At 52.8% G+C, this 9,698-nt stretch overlaps 4 protein-coding genes across 4 annotated transcripts; 2 read left to right on the top strand and 2 right to left on the bottom strand.

Annotated features, from left to right (window-relative positions):
* Nucleotides 1-1,300: 1,300 nt before the first annotated feature.
* Nucleotides 1,301-2,422, top strand: GGTG_11854 (hypothetical protein; the record flags this gene model as incomplete). The annotated part of the gene is made up of 3 exons (XM_009229745.1): nt 1,301-1,546; nt 1,589-1,786; nt 1,874-2,422. The coding sequence occupies 3 exons, from the start codon at nt 1,301-1,303 to the stop codon at nt 2,222-2,224; spliced, it is 795 nt and encodes a 264-aa protein (XP_009228009.1). The 3' UTR covers nt 2,225-2,422.
* A 158-nt stretch (nt 2,423-2,580) lies between these two features.
* GGTG_11853 (hypothetical protein) lies at nt 2,581-3,663 on the bottom strand (the record flags this gene model as incomplete). The annotated part of the gene is made up of 4 exons (XM_009229744.1): nt 2,581-2,784; nt 2,859-3,286; nt 3,468-3,493; nt 3,617-3,663. 4 exons carry the CDS (start codon nt 3,661-3,663, stop codon nt 2,581-2,583), a joined length of 705 nt encoding a protein of 234 aa, XP_009228008.1.
* A 1,392-nt stretch (nt 3,664-5,055) lies between these two features.
* Nucleotides 5,056-5,508, top strand: GGTG_11852 (hypothetical protein; the record flags this gene model as incomplete). The annotated part of the gene is made up of 1 exon (XM_009229743.1): nt 5,056-5,508. The coding sequence occupies one exon, from the start codon at nt 5,056-5,058 to the stop codon at nt 5,506-5,508; it is 453 nt and encodes a 150-aa protein (XP_009228007.1).
* A 411-nt stretch (nt 5,509-5,919) lies between these two features.
* On the bottom strand, nt 5,920-8,727 carry GGTG_11851 (hypothetical protein; the record flags this gene model as incomplete). Its single annotated transcript, XM_009229742.1, has 8 exons — nt 5,920-6,136; nt 6,204-6,280; nt 6,334-6,414; nt 6,507-6,994; nt 7,807-7,982; nt 8,050-8,403; nt 8,507-8,557; nt 8,642-8,727. 8 exons carry the CDS (start codon nt 8,725-8,727, stop codon nt 5,920-5,922), a joined length of 1,530 nt encoding a protein of 509 aa, XP_009228006.1.
* Between the last annotated feature and the right edge of the window lie 971 nt (nt 8,728-9,698).

Here is a 9,698-nt window from a genome sequence, read left to right as displayed (position 1 = left end):
GGATTATTCCGGAAATAACCTTACGACCATCCAAGCAGTTAACGCTGCAATTGGCATTTTTCCAAAGCGTATTATTGCCGGCGTGTTACCGAAACAAAAGGTAAATAAGGTTAAATATTTGCAAAAAAGCCAAACCAAATTTAGCGCGCGGTTACTTTTTGGATTTGCCAGGAAAATGCTAAGCAAAAAGCAATTGTTGCAATGGTAAAAAATGGCGTTAACGATTCGCTAATTTTAATTGTTGCAAACGTTAGCATTGCAATTGGCTTTGGCTCCAATATTGCTATTTTTGCTACCGAATTTGTGCTTATTAAATCGAATTTAACAGCGCTGCTAACGTTAACCAATTTTAACCGCGCGGTATTTTGGCGTGTTAAATTTAACTTTGGCTAGGCTTTAATATATAACTTTTAAGCGCTTTTTATCGCTGCAAGGGTTTTTTACCCAATAACGAGCAATGGCCAGCACGTCCGGCTTAACCCCGTATGGGCAAGTTTGGCCATGGCTTTTAGTAGCGTGGGCGTGATTTGCAGCAGCCTCCTTTTGAAGAGCAACTTACCACTCGTAGGCTTTAAGAACAAAGGGGTTATCTTTGGCTTGAAGGGCGAAACGGTGGAATTAAGGAGTCAGGATTGAAAAAGGATCTTCGGGTTTAGGGCCAAAGGATTCAATGTCGATTAATTAAGCAACAAGACGATGATGTTAGGCAGATTGAGCTGCATCTTGGACTAATTTGCTTTCTCGTCGGGATGGCGTGGCTTACCAGAATTTGACGGGAATTTTGCAATTTTCTGCGGTTGATAGCAGGGCAAAAAGGAATATGTATAACTATTCGCGGAAGGAAACATATTGAACAAGATCTTGGTCTGGTCGTTGGTTTTTTGGAATCATCGAAATAATTACATTTTGCCGCAACGGGGTCCCGCAGGACGACGTCTTCGTCGTCCCTTTGGATCGTTACATTTTGCGGGGTCCCGCCAATGCCGGCGATGGTTGCCGCAAAAGATCACAGACGGCTTCACTAATAAGATGCGCTGACAAATATCAAAGATTTGTAATTAGCGCATGTTAAGCCCTCCGCTGCGTGCGCGAAGGATCGCTAACGTGGGCTGGTCGGCTATAAATCCCGTGCATGTAGCCATTTAAGAGGGAGCCCCTAGCACTGTGACGACGCCTTCGACGTGCGACCTTGTCCCCTATCCTTCTTTACATCACCGTCCCAGCGGGTTACAACATGTTGCCGTGCTTCTACGTATAATCGTCTCCCTCGGTCGGCCACGCGTCCCTCGTGTTTCCCATGATGCGTTCCCATACACTCCCCTTGCTGGCCTCCGTCGCTACTGGCCTGGTCATTCCCAGCCCCCCGACGGAGATGACGCAGCCGGTGACCGTGCACTTCGTCCCGGGCGCGTTCCACGGCCCGTGGGCCTTTGATTTGATCCGGGCCGAGCTCGCGTCCAGGGGCTTTAACAACACCTCGGCCTCGACCTTACCCAGCGTCAGGACCGCGGACCCAGACGTGGGCCTGTACGCGGACGCGGCCGTGGTGCGCGCGGACCTCTAGACGCTCGTCGACGCTGGCCAAAAGGTCGTGCTGGTTGTGCATTCGTACGGCGGCGCCGTCTCCTCCAACGTGGTCGAGGGTCTTAGCGTCCAACAGCGCGCGGCTGCCGGCAAACCGGGCGGCATTATCACCCATGTCTTTCTGACCGCCATGGCGCTTTCGGTCGGCCAAAGCGCCCTGGGTGTTTTTAACGGCACGCTTCCTCCGTGGTTGGAAGTAACGGTATTGCGGGCTTTTGATACAATCCTAATCGTTCGCCCTATAAAACCTTAGCTAACCCAATTTCTTTTCCCATCTTATCCGCTATAGGATGACGGGAGGTTTTACTTCCCTTCCACCCCAGAGCAAATATTTTACAACGACGTTGAGGATCAAGAGCTAGTCGCTAAATGCGTCGCCGCACTCCGTCCGGAGCCTTTTAAAATTGTCCAAGACGCTTCGCGCTACGCCCCTTGGACCGAAGATAATTTTAATGTAGCCTATATCCACACGGAACTGGATCAGGCCATCGACATCTCTGTCCAAAATTCTCTTTCGTCCCAGTTCCCCGCTGGCTCCTTTATGGCGACCATGAACGCCGGCCACTCGCCTTTCCTTAGCCAGCCCAAGGAGCTGGCCGACAATATCATTGCGGCTCACCAGCACCTTCTTTCTAACTAAGTTATCCCAGCCGAAGGGATATGACGGCTATTTCAGGTAGCTGCTTTATCTAGGCTTCTTCGAACGGGTTCTGTGGAGAGGAGGGGTGCTCACCTTGATACTGGGCGTCCTGCCTTCTCCTGACTGAACGCGCACACACGGTTTTCAGTGAAGGCGCTGTTAGATTTTATGTCGCTTTATAAAATCCTACTACGGTACCATGATGGCGGCTTTCAAATCAGAGCTTGTATCCACATCATCTTGTGCTGTCGCAGTGCCTTCAAACCCGATAACGACGCGCGCGATCAACGTTTCTCTGTGCGGGAAAGCAGGTTCGCGCCGTAATACAGGAACACGGACAGGAAAAGCCCGTACAGTCAGTTGAACGAAAAGAGGTTGGGCAGCCCCTGCGCGATGGGCACGGCGTCCGGGCGGACTTTGTTCGCGAGCCCCGGCATCAGCGGGATGACGACGGGAAACGTCGCGAGCGCCACGTGCCGGTTGGTTCCGTAACGCCCGTAACGGTAGATGCCACGGGGGTCGTAAAGCGCCGGCACGTCGTACCGCCGGTGTTTGACGAGCTAGTAATCGGTGAAGAGGATGCCGACAATCGGGGCCATGAAGATGGCGTATGCGGACCTGGTTTGCCAGTGACGTTAGTGTTGGCCTGTTTACCCATTTTCGGGACTTGCCACCCCCTATCCTTGTTTCTTTCCGAGAATGGGTTGACTTGCATGAACAGCAGAAACGAACGGCCGGACGCGACAATGATCCAGCGGCAAAGCGCCCACCCACCGACGATGGACACCAGCAGCGTCCCGCGTCGAATGTTGAGCCACCGCGGCAGCAGCGTTGTGACGTCGTTGGCAAACGATACGGCGTTGGCGCTGATGTTGACGCTGACCTGCGCGAGCATCCAGAGGACGCGCAGAAGAAGGCCGCCGCCCGCCCGCCCGGCGTGTTCTGCCACGTGGCGATGATTTCGAGTGCTCCAGCTTCCTCGCGTCCCAGTAGTCGGTTGGAACGCATGGCATTCCGCGTGGCAGTCCTGGTTGAAAGGGGGAATGGAGCCCGGTGCCATATCTATACTAAATCAAAAGGTGTCACGTGTGACCATGGTCTGTGCGGCACACACTTTGTAGTTTAGCCCTCGGGCCGCTGCCTGCAGAGTCGGCAGGCGGTGGTCCAAGATAGAACCACCAATCAGTTCCGGCGCGAGTAGCCTTCCACAGGTTATGAGACCTCTACCTCGAGATAGACCTACGTGAGGCTATCGAGACATCGTTTTCCCTGCAGATGAGCAAGTTGCTCGCTGTCTACAGACCTTTCCCGTGGAAATCGCTCAACGCACCGTTTGTGCACCAAAACTGCCCTGATCAAGTTGATCAAGGGCAACGACTGCAAAGTCTGCACCGTCGCAGTCCGTAGGTGTAATCCTGCGACGTGTAGGCGCCAGACATCGTGAAGACCCGGTCAGCCTTGGGGTGCCACTTAGCACCGTCGAAGGGGCGCCGGCCGAGCTTGCCCGCCTTGACTTAGCAATATTTCCAGAGCTACAATGGGCATTAGCCGCTTTCAAGTCCTAGAATTGGCTGACATTGTCAATCTGTGGTACAAGAAAACTCTTCGGAAACAGCTCCAGAATGCAGGCCCGAAATCCATCCCGACGCCTCCCGCGGTCACTAATTACATCTGGAACTTGTGTCCAACACCCCTACGCCAGCATAGCGCGGGCCCAGCTGCAGCCTTTATACCCTCCCCCAATCAAATGGCCCGTAATACGCAGGCGATTGCCACGTGGATCTGATTTTTTTCACACCACAAAAGGCTGGTTGGAGGGGGGATGGCTGCTGCCGCTGCCTAAGCCAGTACACAGGCAGGCCTTGGCTAGGGTCGGACCAATGAAGGGTAGGTGGTATCATTAAGCAACCAACCAACGAGAAGGACGGAGGAGAAAAGGAGAAGAAGAAGCGAGAAAGATGAGGACGCGAAGATGCGGACTGTTTTGCCCGGGTTTTGAAGGTAACCCTATTTATGTCTCTGACATCTCCACATCTAAACAACGAATTCTGCGGATCCCTACCGACCTTCGTACCCATCATCCCCAAGCCAAATTACCACAGCCAGGCAATACACTGGACTTACACAAGATACCTGCAGGCAAGTATCTGCAAAAGTCGTTCCGATGTTGCACAGAGTCCTGGTGTCACCCTCGACAATCCACGACGATGGCAAGGCATCTGCTTATTTACAAAATAACGCCACGGAGAAGTCGACTCGGAGGATATTGCGATTTCCTAGTTTCAGCACGTGGCCGGCCGCCATCCCTTTAGCTCAGGACCAATCCGAATCAAAGTCGAAGTCCACTTCCTCTTCCTCCGTAGTAACATCCTCCTCCTGCAACATTGAAGTGGAGTCCCTAGTCGGCCACCTGTCCAAGGTCTTCCGTTGCTTCTCCGAAACGGCGAAGGCCTCTTCGAAAGCCTCTCGCACCATCCTCCTGGTTTTATACTTAAAATCCTGGGATGGGAGACAACAAAGAGAGCAGCATTATAAGCCGTGTTCCGGTCGTTGGGTCGCGGTCCGAACTCGCCCATGAGGATAAATATAGCAACCTGAAAGCAAAGTCCCGCGCTAGGCTTTTCAATCCTCCAAGCTCCATTCCATCGTCTGGGTCCCACTCGCTCTTGCCTCTTTTCATATCGTCCATAATGTCGCGAATTTTCTGTCCTTGGAGGACATCGATAGCGGAAGACTTCAGGGATTCCTGTTCTGCGCCTTGCGCTGGAACCACACTCGAGACAGCACTGTCTGCTTCTCGCATCACCATATTGTCCAGTATCTGGAACAAAATGACCATACCGGCGGAGTTATTTTTGGCGGTCTTCGCGACGGCCATGATCATCCTGGTGACTGCCATCCTCTTCGGCCGACACCCCAGGCAGCCGTTGGAGGTGCCGAAAGCCGAAGAACTAACGTTTCGCGTTGACAACATTCCAATCGACCACGCCCATATCCTAAACCGCAACTCGAGGGCTATCGCCGGATGGGACCCTAACTTAAATCAAGCCGCTATCTTTACGGCGCCAAAGCCCAAAAGCTTGGCTTTCCGCGTTAATAACATCCCAATCGACCACGCCGATGAGTTGGACCTTACCCTAAGGTTTATCGCTGGGCAGGACCCAACTTTGCAAGGAGCCGCCGCAATTATCGTTTATCGCTTTTTAGCACCACAGGACAAGCAATTCGGCTTCGTTACCGTTTTAATCACTACATTGCTTTTTAAAAACGAACTATCCGCATAGCTACGTTGGGCTAAAAGGGATTTTCGATATAGCTATGCCTGCAAATTCGACGGAATTACGCTTTTGTACGAAAGCAAAAGCGGCGCCAATATTAAATATATGCTATTTTCCGCCCGTTGCTTTTACCTTTATTAATTTGCACTTTGTAGCGTTATAGCAATACCTGGCTTCGAAAACTATGCATTTAATTTTTAAAAATCTTTAAACGGTAATAATGTTTGGCTATGCAATTTCCTTTCCAAAAATGTACCAAACATTTAAATGCTGCTTTACGGTTATAATATTACATTAGCAAATAACCGGTAAAAATAATCCATTGAAAATATAAGCGCTACTTATTTAAAATAAATTATTGCTTTTCAAGCGAAAAATAAGGTACGTAATTTTTAATGCTATATTGTTTGGCTTAAATTAACCCCGGTAAACCTTTCGCCGTCCAATTATATTTATCGGCCATAGCTTTGGCGGCTTGCTAATTAAAAAGGTAAAATGCCGCGCCGCCCATGGCAAAGCAGCTAGCTGATTGCCGTAGGCGCTTGTCCGCACTCGCAACCGAAGTAACGACGCGTACTTCAACCTGTCCAAAGCCTGTTTCGGAATGCTTTTCTTTGGCGTGCCAAACCTCGGCCTGCGAAACGACCAGTTGATGACCTTTGTCCGGGGTCAGCCGAACGAATCCTTGATTCGCGACCTACTCGTCGACAACGACTCTGAACCTTCTATCTGCTGTAAGGGCCACTATCGTTCCAGTAGAGCGTCCCAGCATGCACCGCTAGCCGTTGAATTAGCTTGACCTGTGGACTGGGTCAAGATGGCCTCGCGTACAGAGCAGTCGAGAACAATGGAGGCGATGGTTTTCAGCCCCTCGGCACGGAGGAGGTCCTGCTCCGAGTAATTGAGGACGAGCTACAAACAGCATATTAGTGTGACTGGAAATGATCAGGTACGAAGTTACTTGAAATGGTGGTCATTACCGGAAGCAGCAGGCAGACTCCTACCCAGGCGATTAATGCCGGTGGCGATGCTGCTAGAGCGTCGCCCACGTAGCTTTTGCCCAATTCTACAACGTGGACTACCTGCTCAACGATATCCCTCACGGCTACTTTGTGGTCTCCGACTCCAATCATCGACTTGTCGTTTTTTTCGATGTCTTGTGCGATCTTGCCGGCGACTTGGTCCATTGTGAGGCGTCGCTCGCCTTGCTTCTCGGACACGCCGACCCCCAGCTTCTCCTTAATCACGGTCTCGTATTTACCGACAAGACCGGGCTCCACACCTCCGAGTTTATTATACGCCTCGTCCCACAACCTGTTCGTGCCTATGGCTGCGGGAGTTGGCTGTTCCGTCGTCTTCGGCGCTGTTGCTGTGCTGGGTCCGGGCGGGTTCGTCATCTCGGGGGTTTGGTTGCGGTCTTGCTGAGCGACCGCCACCTCATCGTCCGGGGACCGACCCCCATGTGGTGAGTCATGTCGCTCGGATTGTTCGACTGTGAGACGTGAAGTCTGCTTATTCTGTGGTGGGGTCGTAGAATGCGACTGGATGTCGGGTTCCGCGTCCTTCGACGCGAAAATACCGCAGCAACAGCCTCCAATGCTAGCTATAAGGCCACTGGACATATTCTTGTACATAGGTCAGGAAAATCCAAGAGGGGATTTCAATGTCCGAGGTGTAGTGGAGAGGGTGATATGGCGACGCAGGTATAGAGCGGGCAGGATGGAGAGAAAGCTCGAGGGCGACGAGGGGTCGGTCGCAGTGTTAGGAAAATCCCTTATCATCAAGCAGCGATGCCCAATCGCGCAATAGGCGCCCAATGTTGAGGAGGACGGCAGCCAGACCCACGCCGAGAGCTAGAGTGGGTGAGGCAGCTGTTAACAGCTGACAATGTCGCGTACAGGATGAAAGTCACGTGGCTAGAGCTAAGCTAAGACATATGGAGGTACCCATTCAGACGTGCAGCAGTCAACCGGGACGTTCCCAGGGTTTTCTGACGTGCCGATTTGATTGAAGGTGTCGTTTGAGCGATTGCTTTTGGAGAGGGGTTGTTTTTGTTTCAGTCTGCTGTGATGGGAGCGAGTTACGAACAGCCTAACCCACAGAGCAACAACCCCAGAGCCCAACCCGACAACCTCCCCAGCAAAAGTTCCCCCAAGCCATCATCAGATCACAAGAGAGAAAATATCATCAATGAGTGAGTCCTCCCAAGCTGGCAAGCCGCAGCGTCGAACTTATTGGCCCTTTCTGTATCTCCCCCTTCACCCTGACATGCTTTCTTACTCTGTGTCAGGTTTCAAAATTCACCATCGCAGCCCGAGATATCCTTGAGAGCGGCAGGGCAGTCGACCTGGTCGATCTCCACAGCTCGGTCGTTGAGGTGATCGCGAGCCCAGTTGAAGCGCCAGTAGCAGCCGCCCTTGAGGTGGTCCGGGAGGAGCTCGCATTCGGATGCCGAGCTGACGCCACCATTCGCGCGGCCACTGAACGTAAAAAAAATTTAGCATTAGCATTTCCGCCAGGTGGCAGGGCAGTTCAGTATTTACTTACGTGGTTTTCCCGAACTGGGCGGTGCATCCCTGCGGGTTGTTCCCGTGGCCGCCGCCGGGCGTAAGGATGGTGATGGCGGTACCGGTACCGGGGTTGTTGCTCACGGCCTGGACCACCATCCGCTTGCCACGAGCCGGGCCTTCAAGCCATTTGACTTGGAAGCATCGGCAGCAGGCCCAGATTTCGCCCAGGGCGGCGAAGCCGATGGAATAATCGTTGGTGATGGGGATGGGTTGGTACGACGAGCACAGGTAGCCGCCGCCGCCGCCGGGCTGGAAGCAAGACGATTGTTCGGTGCGGCCCCGGGAAAAAGTCAACAGACGGTCGTACTTGTCGCAGACCCGTACATCACCCCTAGCAAAACGTAGCGTTAAAAAATCGGGTTCTTTCTAAACAGCTGGGGAAAAAAACCTCACAACATGCCAACTTCCTTGATATGCCGGGGAGTGTGTCCTACCTCGCTTTAGCCGTCGCGAGACTTTCGGGCCAGGCACATCCTGGTTTGCAGCTGTTGGATCAACATCAGTTTGAATCACTCTCTGTGTGTCTCTAGGAACCACCGGGGAAAGTGTTGTCGCAGAATATCACGTACCAATCCCAGCTTGTTTTGGTCACTCCGCTCCAGGCCTCAGCCAAAGAAACGGCCAGGGCCAAGGAGAGGACGGTCTGCTTCAGCATTGTGGCGACGGGTCAAGGCAGATTGCTAATATGGCAAAAAAAAGAAGACCCCGGCAAAGGCGATGGTTGAGAGATTTGAGATGCCGCGAGGACAAGGAAGGATAAGCCTGGCTGCACTGAACAGGAGAGGGTTCGATGCGGCCTTAATATAGAGGCTCCATTCTCCATCACTGTACCAGTGTCCGCCATGTCGCTCAAAGCACGTCGATCCGCGGTGCTGGCGACCCCCTTCCCAAAGATCCAACGGGATAAAAATACAACCACTCGACACGCCGCGACTTTCCACCAATCATATCTCGACCATTCCGGACTTCCTTTTCCATAAATAGAGCCCGCCATATTGTCCTTTTGCTCCGGGGTGGGGGGGCAAGTCGGGTATATGCACTGCAAAAGGTCAATCCAAAGAAAGAAGCAGCTGGCATATTGACAATCAGCTCATCAGCCTATGGCATACCGCCTTATATCGCATGACAGGACGTGGAGGAGCCGCCCGGCGTTTGTCAAACTCAGGTAGCGAGGAAGCTCATATATAAGTTGGACTAATTATCCAGATGACCTAAGAGGCTGGCATTGTGGGGGTGCCCGGGAGTTTGCTCCGAACCAGTGGATTGGTTTCCCCGGCTGGTTGCGCAGAGCCGCCAAGCCGGCCTTCAAAGAGCTTATCACTGCGACCACGATTCCGGCCATGGTTGACAAGGGTAATTACCTTGTTTTCCTCATGAGCCGGGCGCTATCCCCGGTGGGGTGAGCGACGTTTCGGCAAAATACGTGCATCGGGAAGGAGGAAACGGCCCAGGCCCGGTTGGGGGGGGGGGGGGGGGGGGTGGGGCCGCGTAAATCGGGATATGAAAGCTGACGTCGACCCAGCGTGGCGAGATAGTGGTGGACCAGGCCGTTAGCGTCAGCCTCAGAGCCTTTTTAGCGGATGCGGGCCGAGGCCGCCGGACTAGACCCCGGGGAACCACTTTATG

The sequence above is a fragment of the Gaeumannomyces tritici genome, assembly GCF_000145635.1.
Source record: "Gaeumannomyces tritici R3-111a-1 unplaced genomic scaffold supercont2.7, whole genome shotgun sequence".
Classification (NCBI taxonomy): domain Eukaryota; kingdom Fungi; phylum Ascomycota; class Sordariomycetes; order Magnaporthales; family Magnaporthaceae; genus Gaeumannomyces; species Gaeumannomyces tritici.
The sequence above is the reverse complement of the archived record's forward strand: the minus strand, read 5'-3'. Positions and strand labels throughout refer to the sequence as shown.